Here is a 25,688-nt window from a genome sequence, read left to right as displayed (position 1 = left end):
AGACATTTCTCCAAAGAAGACATACAGATGGCTAACAAACACATGAAAATGTGCTCAACATCACTCATTATTACAGAAATGCAAATCAAAACCACAATGAGATATTACCTCACACCGGTCAGAATGGCCATCACCAAAAAGCCTACAAACAATAATTGCTGGAGACGGTGTGGAGAAAAGGGAATGCTCTTGCACTGTTGGTGGGAATGTAAACTGATACAGCCACTATGGAAGACAGTATGGAGATTCCTTAAAAAACTAGGAATAAAATCACCATATGACCCAGCAGTCCCATCCTAGGCATATACCCTGAGGAAACCAAAATTGAAAAAGACAAATGTATCCCACTGTTCATTGCAGCACTATTTACAATAGCTAGAACATGGAAGCAACCTAGATGTCCATCGACAGATGAAAGGATAAAGAAGTTGTGGTACATATACACAATGGAATATCACTCAGCCATAAAAAGGAACACCTTTGAATCAGTTCTAGTGAGGTGGATGAACCTAGAACCTGTTGCACAGAGTGAAGTAAGTCAGAGAAAGATAAATATCATATTCTAACGCATATACATGAAATCTAGAAAAATGATACTTAAGAATTTATTTTCAGGGCAGCAATGGAGAAACAGACATAGAAAATAGACTTGTGGCCATGGGGAGAGGGGAGGAGAGGGTGAGATGTATGTAAAGAGTAACATGGAAACTTACCATATGTAGTAAAATAGACAGCCAACGGGAATTTGCTGTATGGCTCAGGAAACTCAAACAGGGGCTCTGTATCAACCTAGAGGGGTGGGATGGGGAAGGAGACGGGAGGGAAGTTCAAAAAGGAAGGGATATATGTATACCTGTGGCTGATTCATGTTGAGGTTTGACAGAAAACAGCAAAATTCTGTAAAGCAATTATCTTTCAATTAAAAAATAAATTAATTTTTTAAAAAAAGTGATAACCCACCACTTAGATTCAGAAGAGGATAACCAGGATGGTAGTATTGGGGCTGTTAGGGGAAGCACACTGACTGAAACCACCCACCCTGGCCAGGCACCATAGTAACCATTCTCATGAGTTGTTTTATGACAGGAGATCCTGTTAAGGAATAGGGAACTAATAAGCCCCCACCAACCGGAAGAGTTCGGGAAAGGTCAAAAGGAAGACACCACGTGTCCGTCCACTTCCCAGAATCCCTCTTGCTAGCATCCATCTTGGCTGAGCCATGCGTGCGCCACCAGGAAAGACTCTGAATTACACCGCGTGTCCGTCCACTTCCCAGAATCCCTCTTGCTAGCATCCATCTTGGCTGAGCCATGCGTGCGCCACCAGGAAAGACTCTGAATTACACCACGTGTCCGTCCACTTCCCAGAATCCTTCTTGCTAGCATCCATCTTGGCTGAGCGATGCGTGCACCACCAGGAAAGACTCTGAATTAGAATGATTGGCCAAAGACAACCCGGAAACTAATCCCATCACCATAAAACCCCAGGCTGTGAGCCATGCCACAGAGCTGTTCTCCTGGGTTCCCTTACCCTACTGCTCTCCACCCGGGTGCCCTTTCCCAGTAAAATCTCTTGCTTTGTCAGCACATGTGTCTCCTCTGACAATTCATTTCCGAGTGTTAGACAAGAGCCCAGTTTTGGGCCCTGGAAGGGGTCCCCCTTCTTGCAACAGGGCTGGCAAACTAAACCAAATGAAAGAAAGACCTGAGAGAATCAGGAATGATATCCACAAAGATGAGAAGATCTGAGATAGTAAAAGTAACATCAGAGCTGTTTCCCAGTTCTTTGAATGACTGTTATATTGAATGGCATAAATTATGTTTTATACATTTTGTACTTATTTCACATGCACACAGTTCCAAACATGTGTGTGTGAGTGCATGCTCAGCCGTGCCCAACTCTTCGTGACCCCATGGGCTGCAGCCTGTCCATGCTTCTCTGTCCATGGGATTCTCCAGGCAAGAACACTGGAGTGGGTTGCCATTTCCTTCTCCAGGGGATCTTCCTGACCCAGGGATCGAACCCACGTCTCCTGCATTGGCAGGCAGATTCTTTACCACTGCATCACCTGGGAAGCCCTAACTTGGCATGTAATAAATGCTCAAGAATTTGAAGCTCAAAAATCAACTCAGCTGTTGATGGCTAAGCCAACAAAGAGTTGTTACACAGGAGTATCTAATGTGATCTCGATGACAACTCAACGAAAGGATAAAGCTGGAGGAAAAAACTTAAAAACCAAAGTAGAAAGCCTTAACTGAAGCAAGCTACATAGGCTATGTGAGGAATATTACCCTGAAAGTTAGAATTTCTGTCTTCTATCGGATGATGTTCTTGATCATACCACTACTTATGTTTCAGTTCCTCTTGCATTAATAAATATTTCTACAATTAGAAAGTCATTTTTTCACTCTTCTTTTACAAACAGAAAGCTGAGGTTGAGAGAAGCTATTTACTTGGCACCAAACCACATGACAATGGTTAAACTTGAATTAGAACTCTAAGCTTTTTACTCACAACATCTTTGTTAAAACTGCTAGACTCGTTAGAAAGTGAAAGTGAAAGTCGCTCCGTCTCGTCCTTGCGACCCCATGGACTGTATAGTCCATGGAATTCTCCAGGCCAGAATACTGGAGTGGGTAGCCTTTCCCTTCTCCAGGGGATCTTCCCAACCCAGGGATCGAACCCAGGTCTCCCGCATTGCAGGGAAATTCTTTACCAGCTGAGCCACAAGGGAAGCCCACTAGACTCATTAGGGACACAGTAAACAAGTATAGTATTACACTTATCAACCCAACTCCAATTTGGTAATACTCTGGCTTCACTTTTATTACTTCCTCCAGCCATCCAATCTCTAAATCCACAAAGTAAACCTGCATTAAAACTATAAAACATTTAGAAATTTTTATTTCTTAAAGCTTAAATGCTAAAACAAAAAAAAATGAGATTTGAAACCAAAGATTTGTCTCTTTCATGTTGCTTAAGGAGAAGCCATGGCACCACAGGTTCTACCATAACCAAATCTTGGCCAGCAGGGTCTGCTAAGCACATACCACGTTGTTTTTCTGGAAGCCTAAGTGGCTTCCTTTGGGCACTACAGAGCTGCAGCAAAGTTAGTAACAGAAGACAGTGAGAAAAATTTTAACTTCAGTAGAGGAAAAAGAAGTGTTCATGCGTATGAAGAAGATAAGCACATGAAAGATTCGTTGTGTTTTATATACATGGGGCTAGCTTGTCAAACGGAGAAGGCAATGGCACCCCACTCCAGTACTCTTGCCTCGAAAATCCCATGGACGGAGAAGCCTGGTAGGCTGCAATCCATGGGGTCGCTAAGAGTCGGATACGACTGAGCGACTTCACTTTCACTTTTCCCTTTCATGCACTGGAGAAGGAAATGGCAACCCACTCCAGTATTCTTGCCTGGAGAATCCCAGGGACGGCGGAGCCTGGCGGGCTACCGTCTATGGGGTCGCACAGAGTCGGACACGACTGAAGCGACTTAGCAGCAGCAGCAGCTTGTCAAAAAACTATAAAAGAAAGCTGGAGAGGCACAGGACTTTATAGTGTTCAAGGAGGAGTTACACTAGGTTTTTAATAGCAAACTGGTGGTCAGCTCTAGTAGTAAAATCTCTAAAGGAATGCCCTAACAAGTGCCCACGCTTTCAATTTCCTTCCCAAGGAGACTTATTTACATTATAATGGTTGCTACAGTTACTTTAATTCCATCACAGCTCCTTTCTCCAGTTGCTAACCTGGAGCTTCAGCCTGGGTGGTACCCGTTCACAATCAAAAACCTCAACTGAAGCAAACTCAAAATTCAGGCTACTCAAAAGTTCATGACCTACAGAAGGAGAGTTCTATTAACAAAAATTGCCAAAAGATAGGGCTCTTTGTTTCCTGTATTTTTCCTACTCAAGATCTTATTGCTACCTCAGGGAACTCTCTAGGAGTCAATATTTTTACCAGCCCTAACCAGAGATTCTTAAAGGAAAAGCAAGACAAATAACATGAATTTCATAAAGAGTAATGGATCAAAGCTGTGATTCCTATATTATCAGTATCTCCTTCCCACTTGCTTTAATCAAAAAAAGACCATTATCTAAAAAGACACTGAAAAGTCTCTCACATGACTCATCACTATTATTTTTTTTTTTTTTTAATATTTATTTGGCTGCACCAGGTGTTCGTTGCGGCATGTAGGATCTGAGATCTTCACTGTGGCATGCGGGATCTTTAGTTGCAGTGTGTGGGATTTTATTTTTAGTTGCAGCATGTGAAACCTAGTTCCCAGATCAGGGATTGAACCCATGTCCCCTGCACTGGGAGTCTGGAGTCTTAGTCACTGAACCAACCAGCAGGGAAGCCCTACTAACTAACTACTATCTTATAAGAATAACAACATATAGTACTGGCTATACAGGCAGTACCTAAACCAGATATAAACAATGAGGGTAGTACAGTCTGTATTAAAGCAATAATCAAACAGAACATATAGTAACAGAAAAAGGAAAGAAAGGGGAAGTGAAGAACAAAAAAAGAGCAAGATTTCAGAACCAGGAACTCCAAATAATGACTTTAAGTACAGTTAATTAACAACAACAAAAGTTCCAATGATAATGAGAAACATTACTCTCAAAGATAGCAACAATGAAAGACACATAGGTAGTGGTCTGTAGATACCCACCTAGTCATCCATCAGAGGCTTCAAAGACCACCCACAGGAAAAGTGAAGTTTTCACATTTCTATATTTTTATTGTTTCTTCTTGTATCCCCATTCTCATCATCCTCTCAACTTAAGCAATCACTGTAAGTACTTAATGTGTTCAGATGTTTTCTAATAAACTGTGTAATGTGTTTTACTTACATATCTTTAAAAAATTTATATAGATGCTATTGTTACATATCTCAATCTGTTTCTGTTTTTAATTACCACTATGCTTTTAAGAGGGCTTCCCAGGTGGCGCTAGTGGTAAAGAATTGGCCTGCCAATGCAGGAGACATAAGAGACGCAGGTTTGATCCCTGGGTAGGGAAGATCCCCTGGCAGAAGGCATGGCAACCCACTCCAGTATTCTTGCCTGGAGAATCCTATGGACAGAGGAGCTTGGCTAGCTGCAGTCCTTAGGGTTGCACAGAGTCAGACACGACTGAAGTGACTTCACACGCACACATACTTTTAAGGTCCATCACGTTTCCTTGCATACATCTAGTTCACCGTTTCAAACTGCTAGATAGTACCCTGTGGAATAAATCTATCATAATTTACTCAACATTGGGCAAAGAGTATGGACAATAAGATTGTTTTCCATAAGCACAAATAACAAGTAGTTAACAACCAACCACTTATGGACCTATGTGAGAATTTCTTTCAGGTATACAGCTATGAAAAAACTGTTGGATCACAGCGTATCTGGGTAAGTACCACCCTTCAAAATAGTTAGACAAGTCTACACATCTACCAAGAGTTTCTTGATGACAGTGAAAGAGGAGAGTGAAAAAGTTGGTTTAAAACTCAACATTCAGAAAACTAAGATCATGGCATCTGGTCCCATCACTTCATGGCAAATAGATGGGGAAACAGTGACAGACTTTATTTTGGGGGGCTCCAAAGTCACTGCAGATGGTGACTGCAGCCATGAAATTAAAAGACGCTTACTCCTTGCAAGGAAAGTTATGACCAACCTAGACAGCATATTAAAAGCAGAGACATTACTTTGCCAACAGAGGTCCGTCTAATCAAAGCTACAGTTTTTCCAGTAGTCTTGTATGGATGTGAGAGTTGGACTATAAAGAAAGCTAAGCGCTGAAGAATTGATGCTTTTGAACTGTGGTGTTGGAGAAGACTCTTGAAAGTCCCTTGGACTGCAAGGAGATCAAACCAGTCCATCCTAAAGGAAATCAGTCCTGACTATTCATTGGAAGGACTGATGCTGAAGCTGGAACTGCAATACTTGGGCCACCTGATGCAAAGAACTGACTCATTGGAAAAGACCTTGATGCTGGGAAAGATTGAAGGCGGGAGGAGAAGTGGACGACAGAGGATGAGATGGCTGGATGGCATCACCGATTCAACAGACATGAGTTTGAGTAAACTCCGGGAGTCAGGGATGAACAGGAAGGCCTGGAGTGCTGCAGTACATGGGGTCACAAAGAGTCGGACACGAATGAACAACTGAATGGACACTTCTACCAACAAGGAACTAGGGTACCTTGGTAAGCAGCCACTGATTGCCAAGCATTGGGCGAGACACTCCAGATCCTTTTTCTACTATAAACTTCATCCTCTTCAGCTAGTCTTTGCTCCTTTGCTTTTCACATCAGCAGTCACTACGTCAGAACTATGAACGTAAAGGTTTCCTCACTTGCTTTTCCCTGACCATCAAGTTCCCTTTTCTATTCCAATGATGCCCTGGGCTGCCAAGGCTTCCACTAACCATGAAATTTATGAAACAAAATCAAACAGCAAGTGTTATTTTAACAAGTTTTACTCTAAAAAAGTCATTAATTGAAGTTTGCCCATTACACTGAACACCAAGAAATTTCTTTGTCTACGTTTTAGACCATTCTATAGTCCATTTTCTTTCCCTTTTTAGGGAGTACTTGGAGAAACAGCACCATTTGTTTGGAATTCTTCATACATAAAATAAGGGGAGCTGGATTACAATCAGTGTTTTCAATCTAAACTCTGGAACTGAGGACTCAAGATGATCATGTCAAGACAAAACAGGGTAACCTATGCCTCTTCAATTAGAACAGCACAATAAAAAAATTTTTTTAACCTGTAAATTTTGTTTCCTCCTTAGATTCAGTCTGGAAAATTGGTTCAATAAGAAAAAGACTTATTCACACATAAGTAGTTGGGAGTATTAACTGGGACAACCTCTACTGTATTTGGCAATATTCACAGACTAAAAAATAAATACATTCCTTTTGAATTAGAAATTTCACTTGTAAGAATTTTTCTATAGACATTCACATATCTGTCCACATACATACAAGAATATTCATTACAGCTTCATTTGTCAAGGCAAAATATATTGAAAACAGCTCCTGAAGGACACATAAAAAACTCAACATTCCGGCTGCCTCTAAAAAGGGCAATCAAGTGGCTAGAGGACAAGTGCTTTAGTTTTGCTATGTAATCTTTTTATATCTTGGGAATTTTACACCATTACATGTATGAAAAGTGAAAGTGATAGTTACTCAGTCGTGCCCAATTCTTTGCCACCCCAGGGACTATACAGTCCGTGGAATTCTCCAGGCCAGAATACTGGAGTGGGTAGCCTTTCCCTTCTCCAGGGCCTCTTCCCAACCCAGGGATCGAACCCAGGTCTCCCACATTGCAGGCGATTCTTTACCAGCTGAGCCACCAGGGAAGCCCATTACATGTATAATCTATTAAAATTTTTAATTTATCACTCTAACAACCTACATTATCTTCTAAAGTTCTTCAAGCCCTCACATTCTGATTTTAACATTCTGAGTTCCAGTCAAATAGTTATTTCTTGCAAATAATCAGAGAAATAAGGCAACTGAAGGGTATCAAGAAGCCAGCTTTCATTAGACAAGGTTCATGTGTCTATATAGCAAGATAGTATTAAATTAGTCTTGGCACTGCCATCTCCTTTAGAAGTTCCTTCTAACTGGATCTCACCTTATTTTTTATTCATATCAACTTTCCTTGAGTTCATCAAGCCAAGTCTATCAAATGAATTGCCTTGTCCCTAAGAACTGCTAGAAAGAAATAATATGTCCATATAGATAACAGATAATGGTGTCTATGAAGCTCAAAATGTATTTCCTTTTTTTGTCTTTTGGCCAAGTCACACTGCCTGCGGGATCTTAGTTCACTAGCCAGGGACTGAACTTAAGCCCTCAGGCAGTAAAAGCACTGACTCCTAACCACTGGACTGCCAGGGAATCCCCCCAAAATGTATTTACTTTCAATTACTTATGAATTGTGCTGTTCAATAGATAGCCACTAGCCATATGAGGCTTGGAGAAGGCAATGGCACCCCACTCCAGTACTCTTGCCTGGAGAATCCCATGGACGAACGAGCCTGGCAGGCTTCAGTCCATGGGGTCGCTAAGAGTTGGACACGACTGAGCGACTTCACTTTCACTTTTCCCTTTCATGCACTGGAGAAGGAAATAGCAACCCACTCCAGTATTCTTGCCTGGAGAATCCCAGGGACGGCGGAGCCTGGTGGGCTGCCGTCTATGGGGTCGCACAGAGTCAGACACGACTGAAGCAACTTAGCAGCAGCAGTAGCATATGAGGCTAGTGAACACTTGAAATGTAGCCAGTCCAAATTTAAATGTGCTGTCAAAACATAATACATACCAGATATCAGACTTAATATGAAAAAGTAAAATATCTCAATTTTAATATGGATTACATGCTGAAATTGTAACATTATGGATTTATAAGATTAAATACAATATATTATTAAAAATCATTTTTGTTCCTTTTTACTTTTTTTAATGTGGCTACCAGAAAATTTAATGCGACTATACTTTGGATTTCAGATTAACATAGTAAATTAATCCTGCTACATTTCAAGTGAATTTACTTGCTCATATTCTACAAAAAAAGTATTTCGAAATTTCACCATTTTAGTCAAACTTAGTCCTTTTCCTTCTCCACTCCTCAGCCTATCACCGAGCCTCAGAAAAAACAGAAGGACAGCTATAATCTTGCCCTTTTAGATTTATTTATAAAATTTAAACTTCTTTGAAATAAAGTTTGCAGATAGCATTGTTTTGATCAGGTTAAATAAAAAGTGACTCAAGGGCTTAATTAACACTGATGGTTTTATAGCAGTATAGTACAACAAAGAGGCTGAGGTGGAATATTAAGACTGCTGGGCTCTAGTTTCAATAAAACGATATTTCTTTGAAAAATAGTAACAATATACCAATCAAGTACAAAACAATTCAATGTAAAATATCTACTTTTTAATCATAGCTTTTAGAAAAAAAAAAAAACTTCCCTGAAATTAGCATGTTATATTAAGTTTATTTCAAACTTTTAGTATCAAGTAAAATTATGGATTTAACTGGATTAAAAGGTATAAGAAACTATATAAAGGTTACTGTACTATAAATTTTGCCAATACTACTACTACTTGTTCATTTAATAGTGCTTTGTACCCAAGGTTCTTTCATTAGCCATCTTTGTCCTCCCTACAATCCTTCTACATATAGCTAACAATATAAGGACCTTTATTGTAACTTGCAAAACTATCTTTTTGACTCCCTCCTATTTCCACTCTGAATCCAGTTCTAGCTATCTATAACATTTTCATTTGGAGCTTATACTAATATTTCAAACACAAAGTAAAAAGCTGAACTTGAGTTTTTATTCTGTAGTGCTTTAACTAAGTACTCATAATTTAGTCAAATAAGCATTTGGTTGAAGTATTACAGAATAAGTTTTTTTATATTGTATTTGACTAGACTAAATCATAGTATTTAAGCAGAAAAGATACAACTATAAGTTTGTTTCTTGTTTTTCTGACTTTTTAACCCTCTGAAAATTAATGAAACATAAAAACCTAAACAACTGTTTTCTGAAACATTCTAATTTCTGCTCAAGAATATTTATTATCTTGTAACTCTGGAATTATTTATATTTACAGATATATTAATAGAAACTGTGGTTCTGTCTTGGCAAAATGCAGCATTTGTTTTTTGCATTTACAGCTGTCTGCTCTGGAGCCTTGGACAAGCACTAAGTAGAGCGCTTAATGACATTTAATGTTTATTTTATTTTATTTGGCCTTCCAATTAGTAAACTATAATTGCTTACCACAGAACTATTATAAGAACTAATTCATATTTATAAGTGCTCTAAAGAGAGTATTCTTTGATACTCTGCTACATCTTGGCAAGGACCCAAACTTTCTGGGGTGCTCTTCCTTTTCTTCCCAAGACTGGGTTGGGGGGGGCTTTAGGAGTCTAACTGTACGTCTCCAAATATCCATCACCTTTGCTTTCTTTAAGCTGACAGACCTCCTGCTGAGTCCTTCACTCTTCAAGTGGAAATACATATCTGCCGTGATCTCTGCTACATATTTAAGAAACAATTTTGCAGAAAAAGAGTAGATAAAATGTGAGATCTGAAAAGTAGGTTTTAAGCCAAAAGAGTCTTTAACTGGTTTAATATGATGCTCCTGAATAAAACCAGTGTTGCTTTAGAATCATTAAGTATCACCATGTCCATGTATACTACACACTGTTTTTGTTATCATCTAGCCAGAGAGTCTGAAAAACCTTGGGCTCTTCCTAAAGGGTTAATTATCAGTGCCATCTGAAAGAGAATCTAACCAAGAATATTACTCAGAAGAGCTGAAAAGTCAATAATGAACTTTTCACGTGTATGACTGTGTATGGGGTTAAATTCATTTAAGGGACACATTACACAGGTAATGAACTGTAAGGGGAGAAAAGTTATGTTATAAATCAATAGTTCATGACTGGGGCTCAGCTCTACAATCATAAACATTTATTAAGTACCTAGTATATGTCAGAAGGTGGCACTAGCACTATCCAAGTGGCGCTAGTGGTAAAGAACCCACCTGCCAATGCAGGAGACTTAGGAGATGTGGGTTCAACCTCTGGGTCAGGAAGATCCCCTGAAGGAGGGCATCACAACCCATTCCAGTATTCTGGCCTGGAGAATCCCATGGACAAAGGAGCCTGGAAGGCTACAGAGTCGGGCATGACTGAAGCAACAACATGGCACACACGTTAGCATTAAATTGTGAAAAATGGACCAACAGCAAGACAAATACCAGTGAACAAAAAGTAGATCAATTAAAACTAACACAACATTGTAAAGGAACTATATTCCAATAAAAATGTTTTTTTTAAAAAAAAAAAGCTAACTACATAGAAGAGACCAGGGGATCTTCCCAACCCAGATGAAACCTGCATCTCTAGCATCTTTCACTGGTGGGTGGGTGGGTTATTTACCAATAGTGCCACCTGGGAAGCCCACAAACATACTACCCCAAGGTAAGGGAAAAAGACTCAGTGACTTCTGAGATATTCTAAAGATCTTAAAGACCACAAAATTTATAAACTACTATGACAACTCAAGATTACCAGAAGAAATATCAATAACCTCAGATACGCAGATGACACCACCCTTATGGCAGAAAGTGAAGAGGAACTTAAGAATCTCTTGATGAAAATGAAAGAGGAGAGTGAAAAAGCTGGCTTAAAACTCAACATTCAAAAAACTAAGATCATGACATCTGGTCCCATCACTTCATGGCAAATAGATGGGGAAACAATGGAAACAATGACAGACTTTGTTTTCTTGGGCTCCAAAATCACTGCAGATGGTGACTGCAGCCATGAAATTAAAACACGCTTACTCCTTGCAAGAAAAGCTATGACCAATCTAGACAGCATATTAAAAAGCAGAGACATTATTTTGCTGACAAACATCCATCTGGTCAAAGCTATGGTTTTTCCAGTAGTCATGTATGAATGTGAGACCATACATGGTCTCACATAAAGAGAGACCATATGGTCTTTGGACCATAACGAAAGCTGAGTGCCGAAGAATTGATGCTTTTGAACTGTGGAGTTGGAGAAGACTCTTGAGAGTCCCTTGGACTGCAAGGAGATCAAACCAGTCCATCCTAAAGGAAATCAGTCCTGAATATTCACTGTAAGGCTGATGCTGAAGCTGAAGCTCCAATACTTTGGCCACCTGGTGGGAAGAACTAACTCTATGGAAAAGACCCTGATGCTAGGAAAGACTGAAGGCAGGAGGAGAAAGGGACGACAGAGGATGAGGTGGCTGGAAGACATCATCAACTCGATGGACTTGAGTTTGAGCAAGCTCCAGGTGTTGGCAATGGACAGGGAAGCCTGGTGTGCTGCAGTCCATGGGGTTGCAAAGAGTCGGACATGACTGAGCAACTGAACTGAACTGATGATAACTCAAAAGACAGTGGCAGAAAAAGAATTTAGGATTAGCTAGATTAATTAATGGGTATGTTCAAATAATGGAAATAATTATTTTTAGATATCACCACTGTCAAGCTATGCAAGTTATCATTACCAATGGAGTTCAGAACACGTTACCTCAAAATATGGCACCTTCAATACTGAAGGTCTTGCTAACTTTCCCCTAGTTTACTACCATTAGCTCCTATCATGTTCTGCTTTTTTCATCAAAACTAGTATTAAAACATTCAAGTTTAACCACTTGTTTGGGGTTTTCATTTTCTAATGAAGGCTCTCGTCTCATGTAAAACATACTAAATAGCTTCATATGCTTTTCTCTTGTTAACCTGTCTAAGATCATAAAGGGAGGGCCAGGACACCCCACTCATCACAGAGCATATAGCTAAAAACCTGGGACAGCTGACAAAAAGTTAAGAATTCTTAACCAAAATCAGCCTCCCAGATTTCCATCCACAGTGTTGGTCAAGAGAAGGTAAACTTCTCCTTGTCAGATTAGCAGAAGAAAAGCATTTCTAAGAATTAATTCTTTGGATTGTAACTCTTGTGAATTTGGATCTGCATACTCATTGGTTATAGATCCCAGAAACAGTCATTGTTTTCCCATGTCTCTGTCTTTTGTGTCCTTTGTCATAGGAGGTTCTTCATCCCACCTGCAACTATAACAAGTCTACCCTCCTAGACTATCTTTGGGAGTAACTCTGGATCTTGGGGTGTGGGGGAGAAGGGGTATGCATCTTTTGCACCCTCTTTCAGCTTAGTTCAGTTGCTCAGTAATGTCCGACTCTTTGCGACCCCATGGACTGTGCACACCAGGCCTCCCTGTCCATCACCAACTACCGGAGTCCACCCAAACCCATGTCCATCGAGTTGGTGATGCCATCTAACCATCTCATCCTCTGTCATCCCCTTCTCCTCCTGCCCTCAATCTTTCCCAGCATCAGGGTCTTTTCAAATGAGTCAGCTCTTCACATCAGGTGGCCAAAGTATTGGAGTTTCCGCTTCAACATCAGTCCTTCCAATGAACACCCAGGACTGATTTCCTTTAGGATGGACTGGGTGGATCTCCTTGCAGTCCAAGGGACTCTCAAGAGTCTTCTTTAACACCACAGTGCCAAAGCATCAATTCTTCGGTGCTCAGCTTTCTTTATAGTCCAATTCTCTCACATCCATACATGACTACTGGAAAAACCATAGCCTTGAAGGACGGACCTTTGTTGGCAAAGTAATGTCTCTGCTTTTTAATATGCTGTCTAGGTTGATAATAACTTTCCTTCCAAGGAGTAAGTGTCTTTTAATTTCATGGCTGCAGGCACCATCTGCAGTGATTTTGGATCCCAAAAAAATAAAGTCTGTCACTGTTCCCACTGTTTCCTCATCTATTTGCCATGAAGTGATGGGACCAGATGCCATGATCTTAGTTTTCTGAAGCCAACTTTTTCACTCTCCTCTTTCACTTTCATCAAGAGGCTCTTTAGTTCTTCTTCGCTTTCTGCCATAAGGGTGGTGTCATCTGCATATCTGAGGTTATTGATATTTCTCCTGGCAATCTTGATTCCAGCTTGTGCTTCTTCCAGCCCAGCGTTTCGCATGATGTACTCTGCGTATAAGTTAAATAAGCAGGGTGACAATATACAGCCTTGATGTACTTCTTTCCCTATTTGGAACCAGTCTGTTGTTCCATGTCCAGTTCTAACTGTTGCTTCCCGACCTGCATACAGATTTCTCAAGAGGCAGGTCAGGTGGTCTGGTATTCCCATCTCTTTAAGAATTTTCCACAGTTTGTGGTAATCCACACAGTCAAAGGTTTTGGCATAGTCAATAAAGCAGAAATAGATGTTTTTCTGGAACTCTCTTCCTTTTTCGATAATCCAACAGATAATGGCAATTTGATGTTGGCACCCTCTTTGGGGATGCCTTTTAAATCCATAGTTAAGGTATAAAAAGGCTTATAGGCTTTGAATCACATTGAAATAGGTATACCATTAACAATTTGGATTTTTCTATCTAAAAGGATTTTTGAGAGCATTCATCCTAAACAAATGCCTTATAGGTACCTATGGAAAGATCAGATTTCAAAAAAGAAAGAAAGAAAAGAAAAAAGAAAATAGACCTGAGAATGCCTTGGCTGGTCTGAAGGGGGAAAAAAAATTCCCTTAACAAGATTAGGAGACAAGATCGTATTTAGACCAAGCCTGAGATTTAAGTTAACACTGATAGCCAAGAAATAGTTTTGGCAAAGGCCCAGAGAATGTACAGGCCTTGTCATGCTAAGCCCATTGCAAATATATTTTGGAGTCCTACTGCAAAGAATTCATTGAACTTTTTTTTTTTTAAAGAAAAAAACCAATAATAATTATCCCAGAATTCTGACAATAAGCAAATATGCCCCTGAAATCCTTTTAGAGAAAATTTATATCCTTTCTCTATGCCTTTAAGATGTAAATTTTCTACTTTATCTTCTCTGGGACCTAAGAGCCATCTCGTTGATGGCTTTTTCTTTTTTTGTAGTGAGCACAGAGTGGGGGATCTTAGTTCCTGGACCAGGGATCAAACTCTCACCTTCTGCAAGGAAGTCTACAGTCTTAATCCCCAGGCCATCAGGGAAGTCCCAAAAGGTACAATTTGGTGTTGGTTTCTTTTTTTCCCCCTTAGAGAGCCATCTCCTTGAAATGCAACTTCCAAAGGAATAAATTTTTTTTTCTACCTTTGGATTAAAAGGTAAAACTTAAGAAGGCTTTATGGAAACAAACTACTACTTATTTGTTTTTACATTGTCCTGTGCCCAGAATTTAGTCAACAGCCTCCATAAGATTATTTATCAAGGAAAATTCTAAAAGTCTTCTTCATATGTATTGATTGTAAAAATAAGCTTTATCAGTCAATTAAGCAGGTAACCTAACTTGTTCCATCTTCTAGAAACATAATTGGATTACAAAAAACTAATAAAGATGAGAATCAACTCAAATAAATCAGTGAATTGTGTATTTACCTACCTATATATAACTCATGGCTAAGCTATAGAATGAAAGTTACAAGACCTCTGTTTACATCTGTCTGCATGTTTTTATATGTTTATATGTGTGTATGTATGTTATGTATACATATTTTTCTACCTCCCGATGGCATTACTCATTTATAAAATCCAAAGGAGTTCTATTCAAATTGGCCTAGAAATAAATGAGCACTTCTATAAATTGTTTCAAAACACTCAAAAATTATGTAGAATTTTTGAGATTCTACAAAAAAAAAAATGCTCTTTTCAAATTCATATGATCTGGGAAAATCTCTAGTAAATAAGGCTAATTTAAGAATTGGGGTTTAATAAAAATATATCTCCAGAGTTGTCAGTATTAAAATATAGATAGATGCAGTTTTTCCTACCCAGTTCTACTAGTCAAGAAGCTTATATTATCCCTATCAGATATTTAGGGTATAACTATAAACTATAAACCCAAACTAAAAACAAAATGTACAATAAAAGCGAATTTCTTGATATATGTCAGTTCAGTTCAGTTGCTCAGTCATGTCCAACTCTTTGCAACCCCATGGACTGCAGCATGCCAGGCTTCCTTGTCTTTCACCAACTCCCAGAGCTTGCTCATGTCCATTGAGTTGGTGATGCCATTCCAACCATCTCATCCTCTGTCATCCCCTTCTCCTCTTACCTTCAATCTTTCCCAGCATCAGGGTCTTTTCCAATGAGTCAGTTATTTGCATCAGGGGGCCAAAGTATTGGAGTTTCAGCTTCAGCATCAGTCCTTCCAATGAATATTCAGGACTGATTTCCTTTAGGATGGACTGGTTGGATCTCCTGGCAGTCCAAGGGACTCTTAAGAGCCTTCTCCAACACCACAGTTCAAAAGCATCAATTCTTCAGCACTCAGCTTTCCTTATGGTCCAACTCTCACATCCATACATGACTACTGGAAAAACCATAGCTTTGACTATACAGACCTTTGTTGGCTAAGTATTGTTTCTGCTTTTTAATACACTGTCTAGGTTTGTCATAGCTTTTCTTGCAAGGAGCAAGCATGTTTTAATTTCATGGCTGCAGTCACCATCTGCAGTGATTCTGGAGCCCAAGAAAATAAAGTCTGTCACTGTTTCCATTGTTTCCCCTTCATTTCATCTATTTGCCATGAAATGATGGGACCGGATGCCATGATATTAGTTTTCTGAATGTTGAGTTTTAAGCCAGCTTTTTCACTCTCCTCTTTAACCTTCATTAAAAGCCTCTTTAGTTCCTCTTCTCTTTCTGCCAAATAATTAATGATTATTTAACCAAATAACTAATGATTATTTAACCATTAGTAAAAGGTTACTAATGATTAAAAACTATAATGAATATGCGGAAATGAGACTACTAGGACGAAGAGTTTAAAAATACTCTGTATGTAAAACATGTAAGGAAAGAAAGATGTGTTTTTCATAAGGAAAGGTATGAAAGATGTGTTTTTATTAGGGGAAAAGAGAGTTTTGTCTCAAACTAGAACAACTGGTTGTTCCAGAATAAGAAAGATGAACCAAAAAACTAAACAGACATTTTAAAATGTAAACAAGTGCTTTATCACATGCACAACGTTTGTGGAAAAGAAATTTCCGTGCTCAAACTGCTAAGATTGAAAGGATTTATTCATCAGTTAAAAAAAAAAAAAAATGAGCCTTGCAATCAATAGTGTATTCATGCAAAACTAGAATGACAACGTTTTAATGGATTACTGGCTACTCTTATTAAGAAACTGTATGGTTTTTCTTTACTTTTTAAGTAATCTGCTAGAAACAAAAGTTTTACATCTTATCAAAATAGTATCCTGTATTTCATGTCATCTTTATCATGTTTTTGATCACTTAAAAAAAAAGTCTTCACAATACTGAACAAGTTAAAGTTTTTTTTTCTTTTGTTTTACAGATACATTACTTCTCATATTTCCCTTTAAAATCTTTTATTATCACTTTGGTTAAAAGGACAACTAAGTATTCTTTTATAGTGACCTGACCCTATATAATCAAATGTTCAAACTTTTCAAGATTTGTGACAAACTTCCTAAAATCAAATTCTAAAGGAAGTCTTTTCTCTTTTTTTGGCCACAACACGTGGCATATGGAACTTCTCTGACCAGGGACTGAACCTGTGTCCCCTGCAGTGGAAATATGGAGGGCTACTAGGAAAAAAAAAAAAAAGATTTGTTCTTTTACCTTGTAAAAAGAAATGTTAAAAAATAATAATTTCCTTTATTTGATACATTAAGTTGAATACAAAATGCTGTCAAATAAAAAGGGATGCTTAGAAGGCAATGGCAACCCACTCCAGTACTCTTGCCTGGAAAATCCCATGGACAGAGGAGTCTGGTAGGCTGCAGTCCATGCGGTCGCGAAGACTCGGACACGACTGAGCGACTTCACTTTCACTTTTCCCTTTCATGCATTGGAGAAGGAAATGGCAACCCACTCCAGTGTTCTTGCCTGGAGAATCCCAGGGATGGAGGAGCCTGGTGGGCTGCCGTCTATGGAGTCACACAGAGTCAGACACGACTAAAGCGACTGAGCAGCAGCAGCAGCAGAGTGACTGAGCACCCACGCAGGTTAATAACATAGGTATTCCAGAAACTGCATGGAGTTCATAGAAATCTGTCAATACCTTCATTGTCTTATTCTTATGCCAAAATGTTGTATGCTATAGAAATATCCAAATTTCCTTATCAAATTAACTCTCAACAAATCTTAACCTTAAAATGTTTTGTTATGCAGATAGTTTTTGTTTTGCTCAGATTCTTCTCTGAAAATGTTTGAATCTGCTAATCCAAGATCAAGCAGAACAAGAATTAATCACACGGGACTGAAGGAACTGAAGAAGAATTATGACTTTTTATGGCCTTTTTGTTTGAAATTTTGCTGGCTCTTTAATGTTCTGCTCTTTAGACATAAGGAACTCTTTTCCCTTTTTTCTTAAGCTATCTATAAGAGCAACTTAATAAGATTATACCTTGGTAAACAAAAATGTTATATTTTCTCCTACGTGATTCCCCCAGAATTTGGAACACTTTTAAGTGTTCTTATTTTCATGGCAATATAGTTATTTATGGGCTTCCCAGGTAGTGCCAGTGATAAAGAATCCACTGATACAGGAGACATAAGAGACACAGGTTCAATCCCTGGGTCAGATACAGGTTCCTCCCCTGGAGGAGGACATGGCAACCCACTCCAGTATTCTTGCCTGGAGAATCCCATGTACAGAGGAGCCTGGGGGCTATGGTCCATAGGGTCTCAAAGTGTTGGACACGACTGAAGCAACTTAGCACATAGTTGTCTTAATGCGTTAAAAAAGAACCTGTTCTCCTTGTAACAGGTCATAAGGTGCATAGTATCAAATACAGTTAGACAGTTTTATGGAACTAAGGTTGACTTTTTGGTGCCGATCCTCACATAGCCTTCTTGGAAAAACCAGCCTGTACCTGGCAAACAGAATTTCCAGGCTCACAGATAAATAAGGAAGATCACTTCCACCAGGCCCTTGTGAATGAAAAATGTTGCCCACCAAATCAGTAAACAAAGGATGTTGCAGCACCCCACAGTGAGCCCTGAGGGAACCCCAGTGCTTCCCTGGTGGCTCAGCTGGTTAAGAGTCTGCCTGCAATGCAGGAGACCCAGGTTCCATCCCTGGGTTGGGAAGATCCCCTGGAGAAGGGAATGGCAACCTACTCCAGTATTCTTGCCTGGAAAATTCCAAGGATAGAGGAACCTTCTGGGCTATAGTTCATGAGGTAGCAAAGAGTCAGACATGACTGAGGGACTCACTCTTTCTTTCTTTCCAAGCCTTCAGCCACCAAAGCCACTGCCAATGGTGTGGCTGAAGGGGCTCAGGATGAGAAAGAACAAGATACTGGCCCTAGATAGCTAAGGTGCATATCAAAGGAATGATTTCAATGAGCCCAGACTCTTGTATCTATCTACCTATAAGTAGAAAACTGCTAAATTCATTAACTTGAGATAACTGGCTTTCTTTAATTGATAGCAATTTTTTGATGTTTCACTACCTGGTCTTTGTTGCAAAAACTTCTAATACAGTAAGCCCCCTACAACTTTCAAAGGTGCGAACATGCATTCCATCAACGTGAGGCCTAAGTGAAATTGCAGCTTGTCCTCAGTCTGCTACAGCTGAGGATCCGTCAGCTCTTCCTCCTCCAGTCAGTAACTCTTCCTGCCTGTTCGCTCAATGCCAGCCCCTGTATGCCAGCTGCTATACTCTCCTACTATACTTTCCAAGGTACTATACTGTAAGATTAAAAATGTTTCCTTTATTTTTTGTGGTTTTTTTTACGTATTATTTGTGTAGAAAGTATTATAAACCTATTACAGTACAATATATAACCAATTGTGTAAGTTAGGTACCTAGGCTAACTTTCTTGGACTTACAAACAAACTGGATTTAAAAATGCATTCTGAGAACAGAATTTGTTCATACATAGGGGATTTACTGTGGATCCTGGCTTCTCCCTTACCTCTTCTTCAGAGCAATCCCTCAGAGCTATCTGAAAGACTGTCTTCTGGGCAAATTATCCTCATAAAATTTTCAACTATTAGGTCGTGCAATTTTTTTTAGTCAATACCCAAGAACCTACGAACTACCACCCAACATCACACTTAATAGTAAAAAACTAAATGTTGTCATCATGCTGTGCTCAGTCACTCAGTTGTGCCCAGCTCTTTACAATTCCATGGATTGTAGCCTGCCATCCTCCTCTATCCATGGGATTTTCCTAGTAAGAATACTGGAGTGTGTTGCCATTTCCTACTCTAGGGGATCTTCCCAACCAAGGGAGCAAACCAGTGTCTCCTATATCTCCTGTATTGGCAGGCGGGTTCTTTACCACTAGGACCACTTGTTGTTGTAATTCAGTCCCTCAGTCGTGTCCGACTCTTTGCAACTCCATGGACTGCAGCACGCCAGGCTTCCCTGTCCTTCACCATCTCCTGGAGCTCGTTCAGACTAATGTCCACTGAGTAAGTGATGCCATCCATCATCTCATCTTCTGTCATCCCCTTCTCCTCCTGCCTTCAATCTTTCCCAGCATCAGGGTCTTTTCAAATGAGTAGTTCTTCGCATCAGGTGGCCAAAGTATTGGAGCTTCAGCTTCAGCATCAGTCCTTCCAATGAATATTCAAGGTTGATTTCCTTTAGGATAGACTGGTTTGATCTCCTTGCAGTCCCAGGGACTCCCAAGAGTCTTCTCCAACACCACAGTTTGAAGGCATCAAATCTTCGGTGCTCAGCTTTCTTTCTAGTCCAGCTCTCACATCCAAACATGACTATTGGAAAAACCATAGCTTTGACTAGATGGACCTGTGTTGGTTAAGTAATGTTTCTGCTTTTTAATACACTAAGTTTGTCACTGCTTTTCTTCTAAAGAGCAGCATCTTTTAATTTCATGACTGCAGCCACTGTCCACAATGATTTTGGAGCCCAAGAAAATAAAGTCTGTCACTGTTTCCATTGTTTCCGCATCCATTTGCCATGAAGTGATGGGACCAGATGCCATGATATTAGTTTTCTGAATGCTGAGTTTTAAGCCAGCTTTTTCACTCTCCTCTTTCACCTTCATCAAGAGGCTTCACTCTCTGCCATAAGGGTGATGTCATCTGCATCTGAGGTTATTGATATTTCTCCTGGCATTCTTGATACCATCATCCAGCCTGGCATTTCACATGATGTACTCTGCATATAAGTTAAATAAGCAGGGTGACAATATTCAGCCTTGACGAGCTCCTTTCCTAATTCTGAAACAGTCCATTGTTCCATGTCCAGTTCTAACTATTGCTTCTTGACCTGCATACAGGTTTCTCAGGAGGCAGGTAAGGTGATCTGGTATTACCACCTCTTTAAGAATTTTCCACAGTTTATTGTGATCTACACAGTCAAAGGCTTTAATGTAGTCAATGAAGCAGATGTTTTTCTGGAATTCTCTTGCTTTTTCTATGATCCAAGGGATGTTGGCATTGATCTCTGGTTCCTCTGCCTTTTCTAAATCCAGCTTGTACATCTGGAAGTTCTCAGTTCACATACTGTTGAAACCTAGCTTGAAGGATTTTGAGCATTACTTTGCTAGCATGTGAAATGAGTGCAATTGTGCAGTAGTTTGAACATTCTTTGGCATTGCCCTTCTTTGGGATTAGAATCAAAACTGACCTATACAAAAAAGATCTCAATGACCTGGATAACCACGATGGTGTGATCACTCACCTACAGCCAGACATCCTGGAGTGTGAAGTCAAGTAGGCTTTAGGAAGCATCACTATAAAGCTAGTGGAGGTGATGGAATTCCAGCTGAGGACCACTTGGGAATCCCAAAAGAATAAATACTTTTCCTTTAAGATTGGGAACAAGGCAAATATGTCAGCTGTCACCATTTCTATTTCAACACTGTACAGAAGGCTCTAGGAAGTGCAATTTGGCAAGAACAAGATATAAAAGGTATTAACATTAGAAAACAAGAAGTAAAGAAGTCATTTGTAGATGACAAAAGTCTGTATGTAGAAAATTTTTTAAAATTTAGTAGAATAATATGAGTAGTAGTAAAACGAGTAAAGTAATAAACAAGTTTAGCAAGGCTGCAGAGTACAAAATTCGATTAAACATATACCAAATTGAAAACAGGGATTCAAACAGATATTTATATACCCATGTTCATAGCAGTATTCTAACAGTCGAAAGGAAGAAACAACACAAATGTCTATCAACAGAGGAAAGGCTAAAAAAAAAGTATATAGATACAATGGAATATTATTTAGCATTAAAAAAGAATGAAGGGAATGAAGGGAATTATCTGGTGGTCCAGTGGTTAGGACTCCGCACTTTCACTGTCAAGGGCAGGGGTTCAATTCCTGTTCTGGGAACTAAGATACTGCAAGCCACATGGTACAGCTAAAAATTTATTTTTATTTTTTAAAAAAAAGAACAACAATGTTAAAAAAAAAAGGAATGAAATCTAGATATATGCTATAACATGGATGGATCTGAAAAACATTATACTAAGTAAAATAAGTTATATACAAAAGGATAAATATTGTATGATTCTACTTATATGAGGTACCCAAACGGAAATTCATAGAGACAGGGGCTAGGAAGAGGAGTAAAAGGGGAGTTACTGTTTAATGGGGTACAGAGTTTTTGTTGGGAATGATAAAGTTTGGGGTATAGACAGTGAAAATAGTTCTAGAACATTGTGACTGTACTTAATGTCAATGAACTGTGAAGCTGTGGTACATATACACAATGGAATATCACTCAGCCATTAAAAAGAATACATTCATTGTGTATATGTACCACAGCTTCCTTATCCAATATACACAATGGAATATTACTCAGCCATTAAAAAAATACATTTGAATCGGTTCTACTGAGATGGATGAAACTGGAGCCCATTATACAGAGTGAAGTAAGCCAGAAAGAAAAACAACAATACAGTATACTAATGCATATATATGGAATTTGAAAGATGGTAACGATAACCCTATATGCAAGACAGAATAAGACACACAGATGCATAGAACAATTTTATGGACTCTGAGGGAGAAGGTGAGGGTGGGACGTTCTGGGAGAATAGCATTGAAACATGTATATTATCATATGTGAAACAGAACACCATTCCATGTTCAATGCATGAGACAAGGGCTCAGGGCCGGGGCAATGGGATGACCCAGAGGGATGGGATGGGGAGGGAAGTGGGTGGGGGGTCCAGGAAGGGGAACACATGTAAACCCATGGCTGATTCATGTCAATGTATGGCAAAAACTATTACAATATTGTAAAGTAATTAGCCCCCAACTAGAATAAATAAATTTATTAAAAAAAATAAATAAATAAAAATTAAAATTAAAAAAATAAAAAATAAAAAGAATACATTCAAATCAGTTCTAATGAGGTGGATGAAACTGGAGCCTATTATACAGAGTGAAGTAAGCCAGAAAGAAAAACACCAATACAGTATACTAACACATATATATGGAATTTAGTAAATCAGTAAAGATAACCCTGTATGCAAGACAGCAAAAGAGACACAGATATATAGAACAGTATTATGGACTCTATGGGAGAGGGCGAGGGCGGGATGGTATGGGAGAATGCCATTGAACCATGTAAATTATCATATGCGAAACGAATTGCCAGTCCAGGTTCGATGCATGATACAGGGTGCTCGAGGCTGGTGCACCGGGATGACCCAGAGGGATGGGATGGGGAGGGAGTTGGGAGAGGGGTTCTGAAAGGGGAACACATGTACACCCATGGTGGATTCATGTCAATGTATGGCAAAACCAATACAATATTGTAAAGTTAAAAAATAGATAAATAAACTAATTTAATAAAAAATAAATAAATAAAAAATAAAACTGTTACGGCAGTCCAGTGATTAGGTCCTGGTGCTTTCATTGCCACATCTGGGTTCAACCCTTGGTCAGGGAACTATAATCCCATAAGCCCCTCTGTACCCAAAAATAAACAAACAAACAAATAAAAATTAAAAATAAACTGGTTAAAATGATATATTTTACCACAGTAAAAAACTCAATTATATTTTTATATACTAGTAATAAAAAATGTGAAAATAAAATTAAGAAAACAATTCCACTCATAGCATCCAAAAGAAAATAAACTTAGAAAAAAATTTAATAAAAGTAGTACCAAGCCTGTACACTGTAAAGTACAACACACTGCCAAGAGCAATTAGTAAACAGCTAAAAAAATGAAGAGTTGTTTCACATTCATGAGTTGGAAGTCACAATATCATTACAATAGGAATTCTCCAAAAATGACCTATAGATTCAACACAATCCCTACAGAAATTCTGGCAAGCTTTTTCACAGAAAGTGACAAGCTTATCCTAAATTTATATGAAAATTTAAAGGACCTACAAAAACCAAAATAATGTTGAAAAAGATGAACAAAATAGTACCCAATTCCAGTACTTACTATAAAGCTACAGTAATCAAGAAAGTGTAGTATTGGTATCAGCATAAATAAGTAAATCATTGGAACAGAATCCAGAATCCAGAAATAAACCCACACATCTACAAACAACTAATTTTCAACAATGGCGTCAAGACAATTCAACAGGGAAAGAATAATCTTTTCAACAAATGGCACTGAGACAACTGTATATCCATATGAAGGAAAAAAGATTAGGCCCATAACTCACCCCATACAATAAAGTCAACTCAGAATGGGTCACAGTCCAGTTCAGTTCAGTTGCTCAATCAGGTCTGACTCTTTGTGACCCCATGGACTGCAGCACGCCACAGGCTTCCCTGTACATCACCAACTCCCAGAGCTTATTCAAACTCATGTCCATTAAGTCGGTGATGCCATCCAAACATCTTATCCTCTGTCATCCCCTTCTCCTCCCACCTTCAATCTTTCCCAGCATCAGGGTTTTTCCAAATGAGTCAGTTCTTCGCATCAGAACTGGTCACAGAACTAAATAAAAAATCTAAAACTACAAAACTACTAGAAAAAAACAATATTTTTGTGATCTTGAGTTACTAATTTCTTAGCTATAACACCAAAAGCATAATCTCTTTAAAAAGTATTACATTGGACTTCATCAAAATTTAAAATATTAGCTCTTCAAAATACAGCATTAGGAAAATGAAGACAACTCACAATCTAGGAGAAAATATTTGCAAACCATGTATCTGATAAAGGATTTATATCCAGAATACTGAAAGAATTCTTACAGCTTATTACAACTTAATAAGAAAACAAACCAATTTAAAAATGGACAGGACTTCCCTGGTGGTCCAGCAGTTAAGACTCCACGTTCCCACCGCAGGGGGCATGGGTTTGATCTCTAGTGGGGGAACTAAGATCCCACACGCATGTGGTGTAGCCAGGAAGTTAAAAAAAAAAAAATCAAACGATCTGAATAGACATTTCATCAATGCAGATACATAAATGATTAACACGGACATGAAAAGATGCTCAATGTCACTAGTCATGGGGAAATGCAAACTTAAACCATAACAAAATAGCACTACATAACCACTAAAATGGTTACAATCAAAAAAGACTGATAATGCCATGTGTTAGGATGTAGAACAACAAGGTCGTATTCAGGTCATATTCCTTGTGCTATACATATCCCTGTACAGCACAGGGAACTATATTCAATATAGTGACTTAATCAGCAAACAGGGCTGGGACAACTGGCTATCTATATGGAAAAATAAAATGAAATAGATCACTATCTCACACTATAAACAAAAAATAAATTCCAGATAGACTAAATTGTGGAAAATCAAAACTAAACATGTTAGAACACTTATAGAGAAGAGTATGTGAAATATGGACAAGTTTCTAAAACAAAACTCAAAAAGGACAAACTACACAGAGGAGAAGAAAAAAGCTGGTCAACTTTACATTAAAAAATTTAACTTCTTGGAGAAGGAAATGGCAACCCACTCCAGTATCCTTGCCTGGAGAATCCCGTGGACAGAGGAGCCTGGTGGGCTGCTGCCCATAGGGTCACACCGAGTCGGACATGACTGAAGCGACTTAGCATGACATGGTAAAACATTGTGCTTTTTACGCAGGGATACTGTAGTGGTGCTGAAAGAATAAAGTATATGTCAACATTTAAAAAAAAAAAAAATTTAACTTCTGTGTAACAGTCCTAAGTTAAAGAAAAAAAAAAAAAGCAAGACACAGACCGGAA

The 25,688-nt window shown here is 38.8% G+C and overlaps 1 protein-coding gene across 11 annotated transcripts in view; it reads right to left on the bottom strand.

The window, feature by feature from the left end:
* Positions 1–25,688, bottom strand: part of AHCYL2 (adenosylhomocysteinase like 2) — a 192,344-nt gene that overhangs the window by 151,709 nt on the left and 14,947 nt on the right. For 3 of the 11 annotated variants that reach the window (XM_081531293.1, XM_081531296.1, XM_081531295.1), the window contains exon 2: positions 714–789. The exons of 3 other annotated variants lie outside the window; for them this stretch is intronic. In XM_081531293.1, coding sequence (XP_081387419.1) covers positions 714–716 — 3 coding nt within the window. In that variant the 5' untranslated portion in view covers positions 717–789. 5 more of the 11 variants (XM_081531292.1, XM_081531291.1, XM_081531294.1 and 2 more) reach the window with 5 other exon arrangements.

Source organism: Giraffa tippelskirchi, chromosome 10, assembly GCF_054371585.1.
Source record: "Giraffa tippelskirchi isolate mGirTip1 chromosome 10, T2T-mGirTip1v1.2.pri, whole genome shotgun sequence".
NCBI lineage: Eukaryota > Metazoa > Chordata > Mammalia > Artiodactyla > Giraffidae > Giraffa > Giraffa tippelskirchi.
Note: the sequence above shows the minus strand (reverse complement) of the source record. Positions and strands in the feature narration are given on the sequence as shown.